Genomic DNA, 25,587 nt, shown 5'->3' with positions numbered 1-25,587 from the left:
TAATGTGATTTAGAAAATGTCTCCTAACGTGAGTCTGAAGACATTTTGGGCCCAACCTGGCCAAGTCAAGCCAAAGCGGCTTCTTATCAGCTAATGAATGGCCAACAGTGACGATCTGGTTAAAAACATCTTGTGACAAACATATTTCTTTCTTTAGAGGAATCTCATTGCGTTTTAAAAAGAAAAAATGCAAATAATCCAAAACGGATGTTACTGTCCCTTTAAAACAACTCGTAAACAAAAACGTTATCTTTAAAGTTTACAGGGTTGTTAACGGCTGACATTCATAAACTCAAACCAATATACAGCATTACAGTTCGAGAAAGGCTGTTGAATGCCAAATTGGATACAATACTTTTGTCAATGCCTTTTGGACTCAACAAGTGTCCTACAACTCGAAACGAGCTCCGGCCCAATCTATTTAGAGCCAGAGAGAGACCTAAAACGTAGCTGTCGAGGCTTCAACAGCATATACAACACAATAAATTATCATTTCATACATCCACAGCTAGTTATATCACTTTAACATCTTAGCCCCGCCCCCACATACAGACACACCCCTATTTAAATGATCACCTTTTAAAGTGACAGTACATTGGTTTGTGCAAAATATTTTAATACAGTGTGTGGATGAACACAGTCCTTGGTTAGTTTGATTTCTCTCTATAAAAGGTCTTAAAGTAATTGAAGATTCATTGCGGATTCCCGGGAGACAGGGGGGAGCCATTTTCTATTCGCACTCTACCACTTCCTGTTCAGGAAGTGCTCTTACGAGCAAGGTTGAGATAACAATTATTCTGCAATAAATATATATATATAAAATCTGATCTTTCATAAAGAAGAAACCTTTATGTTAGCAACATTTTCCCTTTTACAATCACAATGCCAAAAGGAGCTAGAAAGCACCGCGTACTCGACATCCGTTTGACGCGAATACAAGTGCGTGTTTTCTGAGCGTCAGTGATATGGTGTGACGTCAATACCTACAAGTTCTCCAAACCTGACGTCTGAAAACTATTTACTGAGGGGTCAGACTGAGTTCTCTGCGTCGCCCTTAAATTGTAGGATTTGTTTGTGTTTCAATATTCAATAAAAAGAGAAAAACGGGACAGGATTTATGTCCCACAAGCCACAATGCGAAAATACCCCTACCACTCCATTGATGGGGGAAATAAATGAAGAGAGGTTATAGGTGGGATGGGATTAAGTTTAATTGATCTAATTTCTTCATTATTCTGTCTAGTGTGGCTTCTGGGAAATCTGCCCCCCGTCGATTCTTGACAATAGCACAATTGCACACACACTACAAAATCCTTAATGGAGAAAAGGGCCAGTGATTCTCATAGTCCGACACCGGGCAGAAGGGATAGGCAACCCTCACCAATGTGAACTTGTGGCACAAGAACGGCCATTTTGTCATGTGGTTTTCACAGTTCCGTGAGGTATATAATAAGCACACTTAAATTAAAAAGGCCAGTGGGGCCAGCCCATTGGCACACTTCGGCGATCTGCGGAGCCCTGTGATACTGCGGGTCTATTAACAAAAAATGATGGCTTGCAATGATGGCTGGCAGTTTGGTGATGGCCTATGGGCACACCCATGAAGACCACCCACACCTTAGGCGGCAGTCACAGGGTCAATATACAAATACTCTGTGGATCTTAATAAATTAACAGAACCGATATCTGAAGGGATAATAAATTAGCGCAACGATGGTCCATAGGGAACCTGCAAGGAGCAGTGGCCTGGGGCATATGTTCAAACGATCTACAAGATCGCCTCACAATTTCATTTTGGCCCACGGAGGGATCATGGATCTTCTATGCCTGTTGACCCAATAGGGGAGTAGGGAGACCTTTTGCTAAACAGGCCTCTTTATCCTGGTCAACATGCACAGAAGCTCATGGTGTTGGGTAATATTTTACCTCTGGTCTCCACGTGCTTGGACGAGAGCAAAAAACATGTCTTCTACCCACTTGGCCATCGCCTACAGGGGTTCAGTCAGCAGGACCTCTTTAGATAAGGGAGCCAGCCCCTGAGATCCTTCTAGTTACACCAATGCCTACAAGTTACAAGGAGGTCCTCTCCTGATACAAAGCGAGGGCAATATAAGCAACATCTGGGCCCTTTCACAATACAAAAACAAGGAGCACTCTAAAGCCAAATAAAAGCTAGCTTTTCCTTTAAAAAAAGGAGTGATCGGCTCACAATACAAAAATAAATAAATAGCTAAAACTCAATCGTGAAAGGAAATTTTCTTCTAACTGCTACGCTTTGTACTTGATGGAGGAACCTTTAACCATTGATGAGAAAAATAATAATCTCTACAACAACAATAATTTAATAAAAGCTAAGTGCTCTCTATAAATAAAACCAAGTTGGGTTTGCCCATCTGTCGGCAACGAGGACCGTGGGCTGACTGGTGGCACTGCAGACAACTGGCCGGAAAGTGTTCAGGATCGGTGATGGTTCATCTTGGTCAGTTCTAGTAAGACCAATATGGTTGCTCTAGATGTGGTTAAGTTATAAGCCTAAAACAGAATATTCTGATGGCCACGGTGCTCCCTATATCGACTCACATGGTTCCATAACACATGTAGAACCAGGAGAACCCTACTCTTTGTAATCCCAGATCTTAATACAATTGTCCACTGGGCACATTTAGAAACCCCCGATTACGGATAAGGCCAAGGTAAACCCCATACTACGACCCTTAGCTGTATATAGATCAACATTTGCCTTCTTATTGAAGATGGGTGACATTAGATGTCGCTCCAACGGTCTTAGCGGTCCACGTTTTGATGGTGTGGAGAATTCACAACTCCATATACCAGTATGTGTAAGAGGGAAATAAAATCAATGAAATCTCAACCAACTCCTTTGCTACCAAAAAGGACCAGTTTTAAGGAAACTGTGAGGCTAGAATCCCCCATGTGGTGGGTTTCTGTTTCCGGCACTCTAGTCCACGTACGTGGGGGATACCTGTTCCGACATCTTCTTGGGAGGTCTCTTGCGCTTTGGAGCTTTCTCTCCAAGTCTGTAGCATTCAGTAAGCAGCACTCGAGTATCAATAGGACACGTATCCCATGGATATATATCCCGGTGGGATGTTAGTTCCCAGCTTATGAAACTGGAGAGTTCTCAGACAGCAGTGCTCTCACCAAGGAGGGCGTCCACTTCCTGACCCAAAACACTGTGAGGTGTCTACGCATGGAGTGTGTCTGCATTTTCTTCTAAGGAATGTCCCGATGGATTGGCTTTTGTGGCAGTCTTTGTTATGAGAGGGCATCTTCCTTCAGAGGCTCTGAGGTGGGATCGCTCACCAGAACTCCTTGCTGCAGTCTTTGCAAAGACATCCTCATCTGGAGGACAGGTAGAGAAAAAGCGAGTTATTTACAGTGTGGCACCGCTTGTATCTCACAGGAACCATCAGTTGTACCTCCAGCTTACAGAATGATCTCGGTTTATGGCTTGGCTCCCTGGCTAGATGTTCTTTAAACTTTTAAGGTTGGTGCTTACCTCATCCAGAAGCTGTACTGACACTCGAAGAGTCTGCTTCCATTTCTGGACTTCGGCGCTGTGAAAGCGCTTCTGGAGTTCCAGTATCTCAGCCCAGTCTGCAGAGGTCTGGGGGAATTTCCTAGGGAAATAAAAGGGTGAATTCCAATTCAGTACAACAAAAACCACTAAGGGTTTGGATACCCGTGTCTGCGTCCCCCCAGAGGAATATTAAAGGAAGACCCTGGGAAAAAAATATTACCCTTGAGATACCGCGTAGCTCTGCCATGTTTGGAATGTGCGTGCCGTGTGTTCCAAAGACCAGAGACGGTAGAAAAGCATCATGTTCAGAACCACAAGGACCAGAAGGCTGCAGAGAAACAAAGTTACGGGTTAAAGAGCACATGAGCTGCCGGATCACAATTTAATTCTGGCATTTTGGACGTCTGATGTCTTAATATGGTTATATTCCGTTTCTCTCTATTAGAGCGAAGAATGACAAATTTCATGTGGGGTTTCATGTGGGGTTAATTAGTTGTCACATGGATCCCAAACTAGAAGGAGTTACGTGGGTGAGAATGGGCTCTGGCAGCACAACAAGCCCCCGAAGGGTTAACTCAACAGCCTTTATCTAGAAGAGGGAAATGCTGAAATGCATAATATTACAGAGAGACGTTCCAGGCCTTCAGGTCTCTGCGGCTGCTTATGTGCTAATGGGACAGATCTATCACAGTACGCTAGCGTGTCTCACAGTTATGGGGCACGTGGGTAGCAGGGAGTGGGATAAATTACTCACACAATACTGATGATGAATAGAGCGGTGGGGATATTGTGGGTAGCCCCTCTGTCGGAGAGGTGGGATAGCTGGGATGAGATACTGCCTGGAAAACAAGAGAAGAGCCGGTGAGTGATGTTTAGGTGCGTTGGGATAAACCTGAGCAGAGAATGGGTTCCCCACTTGTGCCGGTAGCCCTGTCCCCCATGCCTGTCTTTTTGGTGGTCTACAGGGAAGGAGCAGGAGCTTTATGTCTCTGTTTGGAGAGTTCCCTTCAGTAAAAAGCGAAACAGATAAATCCCATCTAATCTGCCCATTTTTCCTTGGTCTTGTCTTATCCTCTAACTCCTCCATTGGGTTGCCCTCTACCACTTCTGCTGGAAGGATGAAATCCATTAGGTTCTTCATCTCTATCCCTGTTCATCAGTGAGAAGGACAAAAACTTGACTGATTGTTGTACCTGAAGCTCGGGAGGTCCGGGACACTCTCTCAGCCTCCAGTGGTGGGGGGACGGAGCTGAGCGGGTCGTTGTGGTGATTCTTCCAGCTTAAGGTGCGTTTCCTGCGCCGTAGGGATGGTTTCTCTCTGCCTCCGAGCTCCTCCATGCAGCCCTGCTCAAACTTCACCACCGCCTCGGCTGAGGAGGAAAAGAGGCAATTAGAGTCAATGAAAAAGTATCAGAGACACGGGCAGATGTATTAAAGAACAAGAAGGGGCACATATTCTCCCATGGTCTTCATCCACCCAATGGATATTGGGATTTGTAGTTTGTTAGTAGCTGGAGATGATCAGGCTGATCTATTACAAATATAATTAAAATATATTTTTCTGGAACCTTCGCAAAGAAGGAAGATGTTGGGTAATGAAAATTTATTCGAAATCCTTTACTTTGGTCCCAACACTACGAGCAATAATGAACGAGTCAGAAAAAGTATCAATATGCCAACTAACATTCTTTTTTTATATTTGCTTCATTTGAATTGGCCAATCAGTTCTTTTGTGCCGATCGGTAAAGATAAAGACCATCTATTTGTTGTCCAAAAGTCAAAAACACAATTTAAAAAAAATATGGTCTTCCTCCAAAACTCAGGCTTTGGAATAAATTAATAAAAAAAAATGAGTATTGAGATAAATGTATCTAGTTTCTTATTCCAAAATGACATTCTTTCACTCACTTTTTTTAGGTAATTACAGTTTGGACAAAACCCATTCCACCCAAATGTCACCTATTTGTTTTACGGCGAAGCCCTTTGGAGGCTACTAAATACTTGGTTTACCAAATGATTTAAAGGGAAATACCAAGCTGGCTGAAATGCTCCTCCATTCCGCTCCAGGAGTTCTTCTCGATGATGGCTCGTACCAGACTCCACGGCTGCTTCCTGTAACAGATCTCTGAAGACACCCTGCGGGGGGGGGGGATGCGAGGAAAATGAGTGGCAATCAACACAACAGAAATTCTAATAATAGAGTGTCTGGAGTGAGACAGAAGTGTCACTAATGGTCTTCGGGAAACATTGTTTACTTAACACATTCAGATTTTTCTTAATTTTTCCTTAATTAGAAAGCTGGGGTTTTACAGAACATAATGGAGATGCTGATAAAGAAGAAAGTTCTGATTTCGGTCTTCCATGTGAAGCCGTGAGTGGGTACACGGGCTTGGGGAATAACGGAATGATGAATAACTGTGTGTGGAAGAATGAGTGGGCGCGGATACTGAGTGATGTTTCATACGTTGGTGTAATTAGTGGGCAGATAACGAAATGCCTCTGGAGACGCGTGGCTGCGGGGTGGGCAGTGTCACTGGGTACCTGAGACGAGCCTTGTTCTTGCCCACGCTGGAGATGCAGTACCGATGAGCTGTATAGAAATAATCCTGGTATGGGATGCCCTGAGTTATAACCTGGGTGTCCATGACACACATGGACCCCTTCAAGTTGTACACAGTCTGCAAAAATAAATGGGATTTGGTGAACAAACGATGTCATGGAAGGACGTGGTAGAACCCGTGATGAGGCCCACTGCTCTATCCCCAACGGCAATGGCATGTAAAAGTATATTTAGTACTCATGAAATATGTATCTGGATGAGGCTCCTAATGGCATCACAGTGTCTGACAATGCTCAGCGTTTAACCGGTTTGGAGCCAGCTGGGACCTTCAGCTCCTTCAGCTTTTTATATTTACTATAGAATGTAGGTACAATCATTCCACTGGAAATAAGGACTAGTAATGAAGACTCCAAATGGAACAGTTTAGCTCGATAAACTAGGCGTTGATGTGTAGAAGTGATAAAAGATAGTCCAGTTGAGGGCTGATGGGTCTCACCTGGGTTTCCACTGCCGGTGCTGATTTTGGTCCCAGCGGGTTGTTGATGGGTATTGTGTAATTAATAACACGGGTCTGCTTGCCGCTGCTGTCCCTCACCCAGGGGTTCACCATGACATCTGCATATTGAATTATAAAGAGACAAACGGTTGGGGAGGGGGTAGCAGAGATCACCAAGACAGCCATGGTTTGGCCAACTGGGTGTCTTACATTCTGCCCTTTATTAGGTCCATTACTTTTAGTCACAGGAGATAAAGGAAGGTCATTCTGAAAATACTCAACCAGGAGAGCTCTGACCTGTGAACTTTCGCAGCTCCATGAAGTCACTCATGAAGCGAGTATCAGAAGTTAACGCGTGCTGCAAGCGTTCCGCACCGATGTGATACACAGCATTGATATGAAGTCTACCAGGAAGGTCTGCAGAGAGGGCATCTTTACAGAAGTTGCCAGCATCTGAAAGAGAAGATAGATGGTGTAAGAAATAAAGCTTAGAATCGGTCCAGGCACCGGATAAATGCCAGGTCACATTTATTTTAGTCCTGTAATATGAGCTCGCAGTTATTGCTACTAAACAAGCACAAAGGACACCATTCAGGGCCAGCCCTAGGCCTAGGGTGACATGGTTGGGTTGATGTATGGACATAGGGTGAATTTTACTAAAAGATCAAGTTTTCCCCTTGCCTTGTATGGAGCCTATGGAGCGTGGAACACGCAAACAAAACGTTTCACACGTGGACCTTTGGGGACAGTCCTGGGACTGTATTATACACGCTAAGCTTGGGTAGACGGAGGTGGTGTATAGCTGCTGGTCTGCCGGCTGGGTTTGGTGGTGGGTGACACAGACTCACTGACCTTCATCCTGCGTAGAGCTGGGCGTTGAGCTGTTACTGGGGTCGGTGGGTAGATCCTCGTTGCCCAGGAGGTCCAGCGATGGCAGCGAGTCCAGCAAGCCTGTGGTGGCCATCTCCGAGAGAGGAGTCACCGTCTGACTGGAGGAGCCATCCAGCTGAGAGTCTGACAACGCATCAGACTGCCCGGTAGGGTCTTCCGCCATCTAAAATACACCATAATTGGCTTATTCAGTATACCAGCTATACCACAGAATGCCACAAAACAAATGACAGCGTGTAGACAACGCAAGGGGTATAAAGAGCCAGGAGGTCTAATGTCTCACATTCTAATTTTCCAACAAATCTATAGAATTTAAAGTAAATCTTGGTAGGGAAGACATAAAAAAATGGCGGGGCTTACGGTTAACATTCCGTCGCTGCTGGCAAGAGAAGTGAACGAGTCGGTTGCTTGTAGTAGAGGGCTGGTACCGAGTTTGGTTTCTCCTCTGGATGATGTATCACTCAAGTCAGTGCACTCAGGATACTCCTCACTCACACTAGGGGGTTCGGACAACACGTATTACCCACATATAAACAATCAGGAGCGCCAATAAAACCCACTTTTACATGGAAGTACAGATACATATTATGGAGGTCACCATTTCAGGTTATCATGTGTTGGCTGCCAGCCACGCCCCCAGCCCCGCACAGCACTTGGATATTGCTTTATGGCAGAAGATTTTACAGATTGAGGTTGAACCTGTCGATCATGGAACCCTCTTCATCCGTGACATGATTTCTCTTTCCAGTACTCACCCCAAGCCGTTCAGTAGTTCCCTGGGAGACACATAATCGTCATCCTCGCTGGTCAATCCAAGCTCCGTCCCGTAGCATTGATGTACAATATGCCACAGCTCCCGGGGGGACAGCGTCTGTGGGTGAAAGAATCCGAGTGAATATAGAACTCTAGAGCTTTTTGATCTAAAAATGTTCTTATATATATATAATTGCCACCAGCGTGCGGATTTCCACCATCTTCTCCCGAACACAAACCTTGGAGCGATCATAAAACGGTATCTTTCAACCGGACAGTCCCTGTTATTATGGACGGATTATTATAACGGATAATGAACAGACCAGGAATGGGAGTTTTCTTGAATTGTCCTCTTTTTGTTTTGGATTATATTATCAAGAAAAGCCTTCAATAAGGAAAAGGGGTAAATGCCGCGTTATCCACCAGGTGGCGCTAAAACATAAACAGTTTTCGGGAGGGTCTCCGAAACGTATTAACCCCATGCTACTCCACGTTGTGTAGGTGCTGCATAAAAAAAAGAGTTTCTGCCCTGTTTTGTAACCTTAAAATGTGTAACTAATTAGAAATAATATATGATTGGTAGCCCATAACCAGTACCAATAAATGGGGTCCAATATCGCCCTTGAATAAGAAACCTGTACATTCTGGAGATAAATAGATTGTGTTGCAACACTTGACATCATCATCATCTCATATTTATGGCACGGTATACGATTCTACAGGTTATCAGATAGATATGAACTTCGCTCCTTCCCACGGCTGTTGGCGCACCTTTATCTTACATTCTCGCACGGAGGACTCCTCCTTTTCCACAAATCAAGGGGGAAATCTAGATTATAGAGTCCAATTAATAGACATATCCTATGGCGGTAAATAGATATCGGCAGTCAAGAGTCATGAGTGTCACGATAACGACCTCTATACAGTTTTAGAGGTCGTCAGTTATTATAAGTAGAGAGATAAGAATTAAAAGCATAATCATATAGATAGGGGGTTGATGTCTACAGGACAAGAGTCACCAAACTGCACCGGCATGATACGTGTTTCTACTTTCAACCCCTGTTGGAGTTTAAGAGCTTCCAAGAGCTGCTTCTTAATGTAACATAAGCTAAAGGGTGGTGGATAAGTGGAACAGCCTCCAAGCAGAAGGGGTAGAGGGTAATACAGTGAGGGTATTAAACATGCATGGGATAGACATACGGCTCCTGAATCTAAGACGAGACCAATGACTGATTAAGGTTTGAGTCTTCACAGCAGGAGAAACGGGCGATTAAATGGGCTGGATGGTTTTTATCGGTCAAAAAATGTTTCCGAACTTGGGTTTAGTGAATAAACCTCTGTGTTCTTCTCAGAATCTTTTGTTTCTGGTGACAATAAGAAGCAGTCGCTACAAAGTATCCAGGACGCGTGGTGCGTGTTAATACAATTAGTAATAAAGTGTGTTTACGGTAATCAGATCCACATTGTCAAAGAATATAATTTAATTATTTAACAGAACGCCTCGGGGGCTCCAGATTGTTTAAACACGATTGCCATTTTCTTGGCGTTAACAATTAACCCCATCAGTGGATAACGAAGGAAGACAGAATCAGAGAGATAAACATTCCCCCCGATACTCAAACAGCCGCGGACTCCCATGGTGCTCAGACGGCTTCATGGGGTTTTAATGTCAGCCACATGAATATTAGGGCTAAAATAGTCATTATTAGGTTTAAGAACAAATTTTAACAGGATCCTCAAATTTTTGGTGAAATATGTCACAAAAAAAGGTGTCATAAAAATGGAAAAACAAAGTGAAATATAATTAACTGGCATTTATGTTATTTATGAAAGGAGTATCTTCCACCATTACATCATGGCTATGGACGGGCTTCAGTGGCCGATGAGTAGAAGCCAGCTTGGTCCTTCCCAAAAGCTTTTTGGACCCTCAGATCACAGCAATACCCATTGAAATTCACTGAGACGAAGGGTCATTTTGGGGGAAATACAAAGTATTTTGGATTAAACGATTGACAGGAAACATAGGAGAAAAGTTTTTGGAGGACCAAGAGAGGTGGGACAGGTAGCCCCTCTCGTCCAAGCCTGGAGACACCTAAAAGAACATCCCGAAAAGATTTGTGTCCTGGAAAGTCTAGTAACGGATCCTCTGAGATTTGAATTGATCTGGGTCAGGAAATCCTTACCTTGTCTAGAAGGGCGTTTTGCCAAAGGCGAAAAATCAGCAGGAACGAGCGGTCTCTGGCCCCGAAAGACGTGAAAAAGTGCTAAAGGAGTGAAAAAAGAGGAAAATACTTTCAGAACTAGAAAAGGGATGGTTGAAGTGCCTACACAAACCAGACGTAGACCATAAAGGACCCACAGACACTACTCAGCCCCTCGCGTTACCTGCGGAATATACCCGCGGAACCCTGGCGGTACCTTTAGAGCCATCACATGTATCCACAGAAGATACTAAGACAGAACCTGTGATCAGAAACTAAACACACAACAGACCGACATAACCCCCCCCCCAGTTATTGAGAGGACCCACTCGTCACCCACTAACAGCGGCATCCAAATACATACATCACGCGTTCGTGGGAGTCTGGAGAGCTACGCGACCGAGAGCTTCCGAGAGACTAAATAAAACCCCGGCGGTGTGTGTGTATAACTAGGCAGATAAGGGGTTAATGAGAAACTGAACTCTTTATATCGCTGATAACATTGTGTCGATATTTACACACAGTGTAAAGTTCAAACAAATCCGTGATAAGTATAGCCAATTCTGTCATGCTGACGGGATGGCACCGGGTCAAGCGATCACGCGTACCACCTCGTGCCAGGAGTGCCCGACACGCTGGAAGATAAGGACGCTTGTCGGGCTCGCGCATGGTCAGGACACTGAGTACCAAATCATTTATTTGACCATGCGCCTCATCCAGCTAACGCATTAGGAGAAGGAGAGACAAATCACATCCCCTGTGCTAACACATGCCACGGACACGGACCAGTATCATAAGCAAAGCAGCACTGGGATTTATTAACCCTTTGGGGGAGACACTGGGAGTTTGGGCAATTTTTTGACTGACGCACTCACCACCCAATCCAGTCTCCTTCTTATGGGTGAATCCGGTAAAGAGACAGTTGGGGGTTACTCTGGCCCCCCGTAAAATCTCTTACCTTCTCATTTTCAGTGCACACTTGGATGGCGTTGGGGATAAGCTTTGCCGTTTTTTCTTTCTTTATACATCGGATATCTTTCAGCTGGATGGTAATCTGAAAGCATAATAGAAGCCTCAATACATCAACGTATGTCTATCACCAGTCCTGTCCTGTTCCCCACCATTATCACTTAAATCAAGATGATCCCCCAACTGGAAAGGTCCATTACACTCGACACCCACCACCCAACGACAACCCCCACAGATTCCTTACTGTCTCTCTCTGCTTTTTCTAGAAAGATCTTCCATAGCTACTCATTGGACAGTTCAACTGATTCATTCTAGAGATACATTCTAGAGATAACTGATACAATTGTAAGAGTTTCAAACGAGAAGCTACAATATGGATACCAAAGATTGTGTTAAGTAAACTGCATCTAGACGGTAGACCAAAACTAGACTAAAACCATTTAACGTTTTATATAAAAAAAGAGATTAAAAGGATAGCGACCCCTCTATGTTAGAGAAGGGCATGGTGTGACATTGTAACATTGCACTTACTGTAGTTTCCCAGCGGAAGATGTTGCTATAGAAACAGATCCAGTTTTCTGATAAGTAGAGTCTTCCCTGAAGTAAGATATCTTTCTGCAGCGCGCAGGAATAATCTGATGGGGCAGAGAGCAGAGGGCACAAAGAGCAACCGATTGAGAGGTGAGAACACAAAGCCAAATGTCTATAGTTCTATGGTTAGGAGTGATCTATCTAGATGTGATGAGAGTGTGAATAATAACACGCTCGCGTACCCACAATCAGGCGCTCGGAATCTGGGAGTTTCTTGAAGATTTTGCGGAAATCCTCGTTCCGTTGCTTATAAGTTGGGCTTAACATCTATGAGAGAGACGGGAAGTTAATGGGGGAGAGACTGCATACTGAAAACAGGAGAAGAACAGTTAAAAAGATGTTGGAAGGAAGAAGAATGGAAAAGGAGCTGGCTTGATGGATCCAAGTTCTAGGTGGCCTCGTACCAGTCTGATCTGTGGCATCGTCTAACCTTATGTCAGTGGGTTACTAAACGTGGTCCTATGACTTGTCAGCCTTGAGAGGCAACATTTTAATGACACATGACCCAACATGTCTTCTTCGATGTCATATATCATTAATAAAACCAGCAGCTGGAAGCTTAGACCATGATATCTACTCATGCTATTAGACATCAACCATTCCTTGCCTAGAACCTTGGTAAAGTCATAAGCAGACAAGGGATAGAAACAGGTGAAAAAGGCTGTACAAGGAAGGAGAGATGGGATAAATGAAAGGAAGAGGGGAAGTAGATGAAGGAGAACAAAACGAGAAGAAAAGATGAAAAGGAACGTGTCCCGACAAATTAACAGATACTTACACTGTACCAGCTCTGCATCTTCTGCAAAGAAATCAAAAACAATGTTACCCAACTCTAGAGGAGTCAATGACGCTCAATCACATTGAACATGAGGATTATTGGAGTCTTAATTGGAGGACCCTTACAATTGTGTGACCAGCATCGAGCGAGGTGTGGGGAGATGTGGGAAGATGCCCTCGCCTCTTTATAATTTTGATTCAATTGCATCTATTGATGACCGGGAATTATGAACACCAATGAAAGAAAATGTCACCTAACCTCTTGCCAGTACGTTGGTGAGCAAGGTATATTGATGACGTTTTTTTAATCTATACGTGCTATTATGCCATTTGTTGGATGAGGGATTCCCTATAGATACGTCCTGACCAGTTAAAGGCCAAAGCCATTTGGTGGCCACCATGAGCGAGCCGCTACATAAGGTTTTCACATTAAACTGTTATCGTGAAAGATAATCTTGAACAATCACAAAGTCAGCTACTTTTGCAAGTTCAAAGGTTGCCTTATCTCGAATAGTATGTTCAGTCTGTGGCCATCAGGCAGCCGAGAGAGAACCGTTCTCACCTTGCTGTTACGTATAAATCCTCGGCCGCTGAATTGAGGCGGAAGGGGTGTCCCGGGCTGCGAGTTGGTTTGCGTGGGAAGTTGGGCATTGCACTGGTTTATAGGCAACGCACCAGGAGGCGGTGAAGTCGGAGTGTGAGTGTTCGGTGGCCGCTCCGCACTATTCTCTATACACTTTTCCACCATGTTGTCTACCTCTCCGCTAGCCAGACGCCTCCGCACTGCAGGGGAGTTACTGGGGGTGCTGCGGGGGGTAATACTGCCGGTGCTGTGAAAGAGGAGACACATCAAAATTAGGAGGTTTTAGGTGTTGATGACTTCAGAGAGACAGAGGTACAAACGGAGAGACAGTGGTTATGAGTAAATGAGACCATTGAGAACATAAGATATGTCATCCCTGCAGGAGCCATCATCGATGATGAACCGTGGGACCATGAGAGCAGATTTTAGCAGGTATTGGGGTAGACGAGACAGCTCTTAGACTGACACGCAGCTCATCATATGACGGAGAACGGCAGTTATTGTGACATAGACTGATAATGTAGCAATTTAATAAAGACAACCCCAAACATTCCCTGAGGATCAAGTATTTCAAGCCCATTAAGCTTGACAAACCCAATTCCCAAGAGGACCCATTTGTAACAAAATGACCACTAAACACGTAATGGGAAGCGTGGCAGAACACAAACATTCTGGCCAAATATTCTAAAAACAAGTAGAAAGAAGGAAAATTAGTAAATGTGGAGCATGTTTTTAAACCCGGCCAAATGTTTTTTGAAGGCTTTGAAAGGGTAACGTCTGTTTAGGGGGTTGCGTATACTGCATTCGAGTTTTGCAGAGGTTTGTGTGTTTATGGTGCAGTGTTACTGCAGGTCTCGAGAACATTCCGCGTCAGAACACCAGGGGGCGCTATAAACTCTGCATAGAACCCATTAGTTTAATAACAAAAAAAAAAAAAAACTTAATTAGAAAAAGGAACAGCTAGTGGGGGTTGGAGGGGCCGAGAAATCAATGGTCTCTGGTGAAATAACTCTGGAAAATGGAGTCCCCGAAAAAGCCTTTGCGCTCATGATTTTTCTCTTTTATGCTGTGCAAAAATGTATCATTTTGACGGTTGATTCATTCCGACATTGCTGATTGGTGCAGAATGCTAATTGTTTGTTTGCATGTTAATTAGAGGACTCTTGATGATCTCATCATATTGTAGTCCTTGTGGACAGGGTTGACTACTCTGTCACTGAGAAATTAGGAACTTATCCACTAAATGCTGACTTAGTCGGCTTGGAGGATGCATCAGAGAATCGCGACTTAAATCGGAGCTTTCCCGAGCAGGTTGTAACATCGTAACATGTACGAGTATGCGTGTGCGTGTGTTATGGGCCAAGACATAAAACGCACATCCCGCTTGATACAAAATATCACACAGCGAGCTACAGAATGAAGATGAACGTTAGTTTGCTTTCGGGGCAGCTCATTCCTAATAACAATTCCTATACCGATAGGGGGTTAGAACGCGCGATCATGCGGATAAACAGTGTTTATTCCATTATGACAGATGCGACCCCACAGGGCAGATATGTGGCCCACAGCTTCCCACCGGTGACCAGCCAAGGTTGGCAGGAGGCAGAGTGACTGTTCTTAACCCCTACAACGTCATACTTGAGTCATTCGTATTACAATAGAGTAATATGGAACAGCGCTGTATAGATCATAATCACGTGGCACCCAGAAAAGAAGACAATCAGACGTGGCTTGCAAATCATCACCACATCGCTTATTAATCTGACCCTTCGAACTTCAGGAGAGACACGCTATGGGACAGACACACCGACCACATTAATCAACAGACAAGAGAGGGACGAGGAGGAGAGGAGGCTCATAACTCTTCCTCCAACCCTTCCTCCAACTCTTTAAATGCCACATGCAATGTCTCAGCTCATGAGATGGTTGGCAAGAGGGCAATTACCCCCTGGGGCTGCTCAGATTGTATGTCTATTTGGCCACCGCCAAGGTCTTTTCCACGTGTTTTACCTGCAGTTCCAAATACTGCCACCAGGGCAAGTCCATAGAAACAGTTACACCCTGACCGTATCCTTTCTATGTTCCTTAATACGTCCTAGTTTGGCTTTATGTATTGGATAAGACAGGATAACATACACTGAGCATCGTTTCCGAAATGTTGGCTAAATGATTTGGGACAACACACTACTGGGCCTCTAGCTTTGGACTTCCCCAAAACAAAATCTATGAGACTGTCTGGTCCAAAGAGACATCATGGGATGGTACGCGACAGATAAACGCCTTTGTGGTCTTCAACTGTCCAGTTCGGGTTATTTATGCTCAGAAAATCAAATTCTGGGAATTAAGAAGATCAGAGGATATCCTTTTTTGACATCGCGGCTACGATGGGAACAAGGATCTGGTAAAACCCGTCTAGCTCTACGAGAAGGACTTTCCTGTAACGAAAGGCCGGAGGGCAGAAGACCTACCTCACAGAGCCCAGATACCCCCGGTCATTTCAAAGAAGGGGCAGTTTCCCCGGGACCCAGCGTCTCTCCGAGAAGCCTCAGGCTGAAGTGACTCGGGATCCGGACGAGCTTCATTTACCCAGCAGCTTCATCTGCATTTCTTAACGGGCCCTGCTGCTAATTAGCACCTCGTTTGCATTTGTAAAGGACGCGGAGGTTTCTCGGTCACAGAAGAGTCTCGCGTTTCCCCGCCGGGCTGGTGTGTAACATTTCGCACTTGTAACACCGGCGCTTCCTATCTGTGAAGTTATTCGATGTGTCGCATCGTTACAAATCGTTACCCTCTGCGTAACCGCGGCAACCCGATTCACAAAACAAAATATATTATCTATCAATATTTATCATTATTTTTATATTATTATTTTCTTGGATATAACCAATCAGCTCTTTGTAGAATATACATTTTAAAACATAATATTAATAATAATAATAATAACAACAACAACAACAATAATAATAATAAAAATAATAATACATTATTATTATTATTATTATTATTATTATTATTATATAATTTGCCAGCAATTCAACACCATTTGGCCCGTCTAGTCAGCCGTGTTTCCTTAATCAGTCCTCCTCTCCCATGCATGTTTAATCCCCTCACTGTATTAGCCTCTACCACCTCTGCTGGGAGGCTGTTCCGCTTATCTACCGCCCTCTCAGTAAAGTAAAACTTCCTTCCGTTCCATCTCAGCCTCTGACCCTCTAGTGTTGGATTCCGCTCTCTTGTTGTAACTTTTCTCGTCCTTTGAAATAAACTCCCCCCCGTCCTTTATTATTATTATTATTATTAACACAGCATTGAATTTATTGCCATTTTTTTCGCTTAGCCCCCATGATCACCACTTAAACAGAACCCCCCCCTACGAGTCGTTCCGGGACGGTGTGTTTAAACCCGAGGCGTCACGCCAGCTCCGAAAACAACGCGCACCCAAGCCGGGCTCCCTGCTTAGTATGGAAACCAGCAGATGCCCGACTTTCACTGGATGTTCTGTTGATTGCAAACGTGTCGCGCAGGCTCGGAAAAAGCACATCCTGCCAACATCACCCGCCGAGCCGGAAAACAGCAACCCAATTCTTCCACCCAATACCCGAGCTCGCCGCCGCCGCGACGGCTTTAACCCTTTCTAGAACCGGTTCAGGAGCCGCCCCCCCCCGCCGGCACAGAAAGGGTTAATAGCACCAATCCAATTTAACGGCGCGCCATAAGAGACAAAGGAAGACGTTCGGAGCGAGGTTTGCTTATTTAGGAAACACAATGTGTATTCAAACGCAAAACAGAAACTAGAGAAAAACAGGGGGGGGGGGAGAAATAAGAAAAAAAAGAAGTAGAAAAGCTACTTTTTATTATTTCTTTGTAAATTTCATACCCAGCAAAAGTAAGAAATTTTTTTTGTAATTTAAACTTAATTTTGTAAGTTTAGATACTTTTTTTTCATTATTAATATTTTTTTTCATTAAATCCAACATTATTAGTTACATCTAGAGAGGAAAATACGTATTTTCAAATATTGAACAACTTCCGTTTTAGTGGAAAACGATGCATTTTATTTTGCCCTCCTCTGGGGCAATTTCTGTAAAAGAGCTGCACTGTTGCTATTCGGGAAACATGTCAGACGGAAGCAAATATTAACCAATAGACCACAAGCTTCTGTTGATACATTCGATATATGACATCATACATGATGCATCGTGACATGTCATCTAAACAAAGGGATACATTGTATCCAGATTCCGGGAAAATACACGAAAGCGGGCGGCAAATTTCACCAAAAACCTCAACGTTTGGCTTCAAAATTGTACATTTTCTATATATGACTGATATCTGCTGATTTCGCCTATTTTATTGGCGACTTTATCATCACTATGGGGTATTTAGCATAACTGCCCCATATGGAGTGAAAAGCCCAATGAATGCCCCAAAGTCTCCCTGATAACAGACAGATCTGTATTCTCATGCGCATGCTGGAAACTTACAAGGAATGGCTGTCTCCTGTGCTCTCTCTCGCTCTCTCTGTTTCTTTAGTTTTCTTTGGGTCACATTTTGGGGAATTAACCCCCGTCCTCCCTGTATATGTGACTGCAGCAGGTGTTGGAGACCAGCTGCCTAAACCCCCGTCTCGCTGCTCTCTCGGTGATCTGACAGATGGAGGAGAGGACAGTGAGACAGATGTCATCTGGCTTGTAATACCCCGGCTGACGCTGCCTCTGGTGGATTTCACTGAAACCTTCACTTGCTGTCGGTTTATCGCATCGTCCTGCTACCTGCTCAGCTCTACACGAGGTCTCTCTGCACAAAGGATGCCTTCCTCTGCTGTCACTTGGAAGGGGCATCTCAAAACACCTGGTTTTTAACCTTGAGATAGGGGTCGCCGCATTGGTCCAAGGTAAAGACCAAGCCTTCAGACATTCACAATAACTCTAGCTTTCAAGACCTCAAGCAGGACCTTGTTCCAAAGTTCTCACCAGAGGTCTCCTTCTCCTACATCTAAAACAAGGGCCTTTGTGAGGTCTGACTTCGACTCTTCTGCTTGTCCTTCTCAAATATTAAGGCTACAAAAAGGTGTCAAAGACCTCGGCCTGTGTGACCACATTGGTACCATCAAGACAGGACATCCCGGTGGAAACATCGGTGGGATCCAGAACAAAGTCAAGACTAAACGAGTGTTACTTTGTCGCTTGTACGTGGAGTCCAGATACCAGACAGAACATCTCACCCCCACACGGCTCATTGTGTCTTCGTGCGGACAGCTGAGGCAACAATGAGTTCGAGTCCCCCACCTGTCACACAGAAACCTTCCCGTGTGCCACGCGTCAATATGAATCGAGCCAAGATTCCTCGCGCACGCAACGAGTTAAACCATTAAGAGTTATGAAAGTATACAACACTCCACTCCCACACGCTTTACTATTTATATACGTTCATGTACGCTAACACCCACGAGCCAAGCGCTCGGCTTCTCACACCGCGTTAGCGTCCTAATGTATTTCTCTTTACAGCCTACGCCTGCGCGCCACTCGAGAAACATTAGACATGGAAAGCCATCACAAAGCCGGTCGCCGCGTCGACTTTTGACAACGGAATCCAGAATTCCGAATTAGAATGTTGCGGAATCCGGAATAGACAATGCGCCTAACTTCCTGCCACGCACAGAAAAATGACTTTCTTGATGAAAGATAAGCGAAATCATTTCAGTTTTAAAGATTTTACCCAAAAAATGAATGCGACTTTTTTTGAAAATCGTTATCTTGTTTTGTTAACGTAAGACGGAAATCGTTTAGCGGGAATAAGTGTGTGTACGTGGAGGTCCTCCGATGGTCATGCGCTCTACATTAATGATGTTACATTTTCAAATTTTAGTTATTTAGGGGAACTTTTCTATGGAGTTGGGTCTCAGTTCTCTGCTTCTACCCCTCAATGGTCCACTGACCATTAGGTGGTCAACTGGCCATTAGGTGGTCCACTGACCATTAGGAAGGGGAAGGAGAAGGAGGAAGGGGAAGGAGGACCATTATATCTCCAATGCTTCCAAGTGTGACTTCATACAGTAGCACAAAATCTCCAGAGGGTGATTACGATTGTCGACGGCTGGTTTTGCCGGTGTTAAAAAAAAAAAAATGGAGGACAAAATATATAACGAGAGAGAGATTTTGGTATCGGCTTCCAGAACCAGTCTGAGCGCAGAGATAAGGATTTCAGAACAACGAGACCGGATCTGAAAATAGAGATTCTGCCGGAAAACAAAACGGGCGGATAATAGAATTGAGTCATTTTCTCCTAGCATTTGGGATGGTGATGTAAGCTGCTCGATGATAAGGGGCAAACCGCTCAGACCCCCCAAACAGATGGGCTTGATCTATAGGCGTTATCTCGCGTCGCCAGATGACCCGGGCAAACCCAACGACTGGATCCTCGGACGCTGTCTCTTCTTTATAATAATTCTGTTGCACATGAACAGCATCCTGGACTTTTTCCATACTTGGGGTCTTTCAGGATTTGCCCCTAAGCCTCGGAGGACCCAGTCTTGCTTTTAACCCTTTTTATACTAGCCCCAGGGAAAACGAACCTTTCCCGTTTTGCCCTCTGAGGGCTTCCTCTCATCCGCTGATATTTCTACTCACTAATTAGCAGGTGATCAGCCCTCACCTCTCCCTGTCTGCAGGAGACACCCCGTACACACCACACGCGTGTGCAAAAGCTGATTAACCCTTAACAAGCAGCAACACCAATAAACGCAACCGATACAATACTGCAAAACTAGACACCCTGGTTTATATTTTGGGGGGGTCCTCACATTTGCAGATATAAGGGCTGCCAATAAAAAAAAACAAAAAAAATGGGCTGATATATCGATGATATATCCGTAGGGTAACAATGCTGCGATTTGATTTATTACCAATACGATGCGTTTCATGGGTGAACGATAATAAAATGAGAGTTATTTTATATTAATACAGAAACAGCCTAAAAAAGATACAAAAAGGTGCTGCTGAAGATGACCTCATTTGGTAATTATAGATACAAACATATATAGTCACCATGGCTATTATGCATAAAGCAAACTAGGTCATCGCCTAGGGCTCCTGACTCAGTATTAGAAGGCCAATGCTTGTCGTGTTACCGAGAGCCGACTGCTTGGTATTCTGGAGGTTGGAGGAGCTTAGAAGAGAAAGAGGAACATTTAAATACATAAAGGGATTTAACAAAGTACAGGAAGGAAGTTTTACTTTACTGAGAGGGTGGTAGATAAGTGGAAAAGCCTCCCAGCAGAGGCGGTAGAGGGTAATACAGCAAGGGGATGTAAACATGCATGGGATAGACATATGGCTCCTGAATCTAAGACGAGACCAACGACTGATTAAGGTTTGAGTCTTTGCAGCAGGAAAAATGACTAGACGGGGGCCGGATGGGGCCAATCTGCAGGCAGGTTCTAGACTTCTACGTTAATAACACAGCCGCCTTCCCTTCAATGTCTTCTGTAAACGTCTTCTTTTGAAATGTTTCTATTGCTTTGACCCGTCCTCATATCTACAGAACATTTCATCGGCTCCCTGCCATTAAACAGCTCTTATCAGCCTAATCTGATTACCCATCCAGAAGATCGTTAACAATAGTTTTCTCCCTGTCGCATGTCGAGATAAGAATGCGTATTTGCCCAGAAAGATTGGAAGCGCCTTAAACCCATCAATCAATTGGGAACCACAATGGGAATTACTGCTCCAAAAGTCATTGTGACTCAACGTCGTGTGGACCAACTTTCGACTAAGGAAGGACTCCATCTTCTATTAATCACTTTTCTTTTTTGGGGATTTTCAGGGGTATTTGGTCACCTCGGCGGTGAATTCATTGTTCTCGGAGAAGGTGTAGGCAGTGGGGCACGGTGACCTGGCCTTTGCCTCTCCATGGAAAAACCACCATGGAGGTAACGAAGACTAGAGAAAGTCCATGACCGTCAGCTTTTTAGATATTAACGTACCTCCAAAAGAAGGACAAGACAGACCTTCAAGGTTTCAAGGTTTTTTCCTCCCTTGGTTCCATGTAGATACGACCATAAACCATAGATGGATCCAAAAAGATATTTTTATAATTAAATATATATCCATAAACAGCCATTCTCCCATAACAGTAAAAGCACTCATATTTTTCTAAATGTCGTAGGATTTCGTTAAAAAAAAAAACCCTGTCGCGTCTTCTCTCGTCTGGACTACAGATGTATTTAAAATAAGGACACGCAGCCGGTAACGGCAGGAAACAGGAGATTTCTGGCACTCCTCACTCTGTGTTTGTTTTAAGAACCTCAGATTTAATTAAACAAATACATTGAGAACTCGTCTTAAGTTGATGGGAACTCAGAGCCTTCTGGGAGGGCACAGTGACTTATTGCTTAATCTTTGCCCTAAAGATCCATGAGATGTCGAGATGGTGAAGAAGGCAATGACTGTCCCTGAATTACATCGTATCTGTTATTTGGGGGGGGCAACGGAGGTTATTGGTTTCCATAGAACCAGAATCATCTGCCTTCATATAGTCGTTGGTCTCGTCTTAGATTCAGGAGCCGTAAGTCTATCCCATGCATGTCTAATACCCTCACTGTATTACCCTCTACCACCTCTGCTGGGAGGCCATTCCACTTATCTATGGGTGGGAGGCGGTTTAGAGCATGTAAAAACCATCTCCAGTCTGTGAAACGATGCATATCTCCCTCAAACCCCCCAAAACAATGCCAGCTGATCATTGACATCTGGTTTTACGATACGGTAAAATCAGCCTCTCATAGCCTTGTACCCTCGGAGCTGGGCTTGTTTCGAGTCCTCTCTAACCGCACGGCGATATTAATGTCGCTGGTTTCAGATATCACTTCCGCACAGATGACACATAAAAGATGTATGTGTCAGCCACGAAGACTGCACCTGAATTATTACGCTACCTCCAACTGCTCCTTTTAGCTGCTGGGATAAACATTCTTCTTATTCTTAAAGTGGAGCCGTGACTCTTCTTCGAGTAAAACGGCCGTTTGTGAGATCTTAACGTATCATCATTTTAATTGTTTGAAAGACTCGTAAATAAATATAAAGGGTTATCATAAAGATATCTAAAAGATCCTAAAACCCAAAGCAGCTTCAACCACAAGGGGAGGACCATATGGACTTACCCAACTGGAATAAAGATGGACAGGTCAACGAAACATAGCCTAGAACACTGAAAAGCAATTCTCTGAAATGTAACACTAAATTATATACTTTTAACAGTCTGTGGACCAAAATGAGGGAGCGTAAACATACGGCCAACCTATTTTCAGTTGAAAACTCTAGAAGAGATCAACCAAAGTCACATCACGGCCTTGTGAAAACCAGGTACGTCATGAACGAACCCTTATCTCATGGAGTGTTTTCTGTGTGTCTGGTAACATTGTCATTCACAGAATTGGGTATTTGAAGGGGATAGAGGTTGAAAAGCAAGTTTTTATAACCAGTTTCTAGTTGTATCCCTTTTAGATCATCAAGGAAAGAACACGTTGATGGTGGAAACGGGAGAAACATCACAGAATCAAACTATGGACTCAACCTCCAAACGCTGCATCTCATTGTTATATGTCAGAGCGTTGGCATTGTTCCCAGCCCTTGAGATGTTGAGATAACACTTAAGATGTTGCTACAAAACTAATTGTAGGAAGCGCCAGTTCATACATATGTTTAATGAACAATAAAGCATAAAGCGTGATTACTAACCTTGACACTAATGATGTCCAAGTGGAGGACCACAGGCTGTATTTTGGCCATCAAGAGTTTATGCACAGCCCCTGCCCTACCAGAAAAGTACGTAGATTCTATTTTATTGCACCATGGATTTCAGAACCTCTGCTTAAAAGTTGAAATGATTAAGTGGTATGTGGCTACCTCTGCTAGGGCGCAAAACCACAGGTTGACCGTTCAACACCAAGAAGGCCGGCTTTCTCGAAAGCTATTACAAAATGGAAACTGCCCCACCAAGTAATGTTAGCAGTACGAATGAGAACACAAACCTGCTTTCTTTAACTTCTGCTGATCAAAAGATAAAGCTATTGGGTTAGCAATACGTATAGGCTGTCCCATTATGAAGACACATACAACAAATGGGCAGACCAACGGGGCCATAATGTTCTAATCTGCTGTCAAATTCTATGTTTCCATGTAACAATGTATGAGGTTCAAGGGAGGACAGCAAGGTCTTCTGGAGAAGAAACCAATATGTTCTAGACCAAGGGACATACGCAAGCTCTCTTACTCCTGTCCGGTGTGTAACGAGGTTTGGGCAACATGGAATCCATGACGTGTAGAGGCTTCCTCTTGCACGCTAACATCACGGTTACATGGACACCTGGCAGGAGTGGAACATTTTTGGCAAGATGCGTCTGTCACGGGATTTTCTGTTGCTTTATGAAAATGTTCGTGGGCAGATGCAAAATATTATCGTATGAGAATACAATCAATGGATAGATAGGCCGAAGGGATCTTATCTGCGCAACGATACTATGTATCTATTATGATGTAATCTTTGAAGAACTCGATTAAAACAGTAGATGTTCCAAAACATTGTGTATATGTATTATTATACCCACGGGGGGGGGGGGCGGCTTATGACATGTTAGATACTTCTTCTGCCCATTTGCGGTTGGCCATTTGTGGTTAACCCACTAATTTAATCATGTTTTAGTTTGTTTAGAGGTACCAGCGAGCAAACAGAAACCTCTCCCCCCTGTAGAGATGATAAATTGGCAGGTCTCCTGCGTATACGTAGAGGCAGCAGTAAGCTAGTCCGGCGCGGTTGGGGCATTTATTCTCGAGGCCTATCACGGCCTTTCAGAAAGCGAGAGGGATGTTATCCAGAACACGGCAGACTCCCAAGCAGATTGAATAAGGACTCTATTTTGAGACGGCGGAGTGACAGATAAACTTAGTATCTGAACAGGAAACCGGTGGAGTGCGTCAACTGGCAGGAATCGTACTTTCTCCCATCCCAGATAACAAATGAGTTTTCAGGGGCATTTTGGGTAGAGTGTTACCGATCTGAAGGAGGGCAGGGATCGGTTGGGGCAGAAATACCATTTTCCGGTATTTGTTTGTTTGTTTATTATCACGTAGAGGAGCCTGGGGGCTGCAGGACGGAGATGTTGGCCATTATAGAGTCACGTCATCTGCTGGTGTGTGGTTAATGTCACTCCCGGCTCAGGCAGAGGAAGCCATAGAGGTTTTCAGGTCTAGGACCCAGGCATACGCCTGTCTATACTTCTCTTCCATCAATAGTTTATGGGGGGGGTAGTTTACAAAATGTCAACCAAGTTAAAGTATCATTATGGAGATTATTAGGGGGGTTGGGAAATAGGACTCTGTATGGGAAGTACAGCCATGGCAGTCCATCTTTACATCACATGTGGATAAATGATGCTACAGGACCTCGGGATTAAACCGGACGGGTGAAACTTTTTGCCAATTTATTCCCAGAACTAGAAAAAGACATGCCGAACGGCCAAGTGTTTGGGAATTTGCAAGCTCAGGGGTCACCTGTTACTGATCCGTGACGCCTCTCTCTCTCATTCCTTAGCCGGTCTCATTGTGAACCCGACCTGTTCCAGGATGTGGTTTAAAGTTCTCAGGTCTCCTAGATTAGAGCTCACCTACCCCCCCCCACCCCAACACTTACTCTGTAAAGATACGTTGTATCGGTTATTTGCTAATCTCTGAATAATTTCATCATACCGAAAAACAGGCAATGGGAAGAAGAAAAAAAAAACCCAGGGCTATTTGTTTTATGCAATCGTTTTTCCTCTTTAGTAACACCATTTATCAGGTTTCCTACTTTTAGAAATCTACAATCTGCAACACCCCTTCCTGGACTGACTTGGACCTGGCGCTGCGTCTGCAGTGCGGGCAGATCCTGGACTCCATGCGATTAGAGGGCTACATCCTGTATTAGTCACCCCAGGGTGGGGGTAGAGGCAGAACCCCAGGGTGGGAGCGGTGGCAGAACTCAAAGCTGGCAAAAAAGCTAATTATAGAGTTAATATACAAGGAACATGGCAAACACCCACGCCATGCAAATGATCTACAAGTAGTAGGCCTGCAGATCAGCCTTGGAGCTTCAATAACCACACAGAGATCTACCTGGAAGACATGTGAAGCTAGGGCTGGCCTAACAACGTTCTTCCACAAGAGGGTGCTGTGCTGTTTCCTGGCTTGA

The 25,587-nt window shown here is 44.2% G+C and overlaps 1 protein-coding gene across 2 annotated transcripts in view; it reads right to left on the bottom strand.

Annotated features, from left to right (window-relative positions):
* Positions 1–2,855: 2,855 nt before the first annotated feature.
* The window catches only part of GRAMD1A (GRAM domain containing 1A), a 36,103-nt gene continuing 13,371 nt past the window's right edge, over positions 2,856–25,587 (bottom strand). For both annotated transcript variants that reach the window (XM_053451410.1, XM_053451411.1), the window contains exons 2-19: positions 13,342–13,609; positions 12,781–12,801; positions 12,185–12,269; positions 11,943–12,046; positions 11,401–11,496; positions 10,425–10,505; positions 8,244–8,359; positions 7,849–7,984; positions 7,450–7,651; positions 6,895–7,050; positions 6,598–6,716; positions 6,083–6,219; positions 5,574–5,677; positions 4,735–4,911; positions 4,296–4,380; positions 3,762–3,869; positions 3,521–3,641; positions 2,856–3,363 (exon numbers count right to left, since the gene is read on the bottom strand). In XM_053451410.1, coding sequence (XP_053307385.1) covers positions 3,277–3,363; positions 3,521–3,641; positions 3,762–3,869; positions 4,296–4,380; positions 4,735–4,911; positions 5,574–5,677; positions 6,083–6,219; positions 6,598–6,716; positions 6,895–7,050; positions 7,450–7,651; positions 7,849–7,984; positions 8,244–8,359; positions 10,425–10,505; positions 11,401–11,496; positions 11,943–12,046; positions 12,185–12,269; positions 12,781–12,801; positions 13,342–13,609 — 2,203 coding nt within the window. In that variant the 3' untranslated portion in view covers positions 2,856–3,276. The remainder of the gene's footprint in view (positions 3,364–3,520; positions 3,642–3,761; positions 3,870–4,295; positions 4,381–4,734; positions 4,912–5,573; positions 5,678–6,082; positions 6,220–6,597; positions 6,717–6,894; positions 7,051–7,449; positions 7,652–7,848; positions 7,985–8,243; positions 8,360–10,424; positions 10,506–11,400; positions 11,497–11,942; positions 12,047–12,184; positions 12,270–12,780; positions 12,802–13,341; positions 13,610–25,587) is intronic.

The sequence above is a fragment of the Spea bombifrons genome, chromosome 12 (assembly GCF_027358695.1).
Source record: "Spea bombifrons isolate aSpeBom1 chromosome 12, aSpeBom1.2.pri, whole genome shotgun sequence".
Classification (NCBI taxonomy): domain Eukaryota; kingdom Metazoa; phylum Chordata; class Amphibia; order Anura; family Pelobatidae; genus Spea; species Spea bombifrons.
This window is presented reverse-complemented; position numbering and strand designations above follow the sequence as displayed.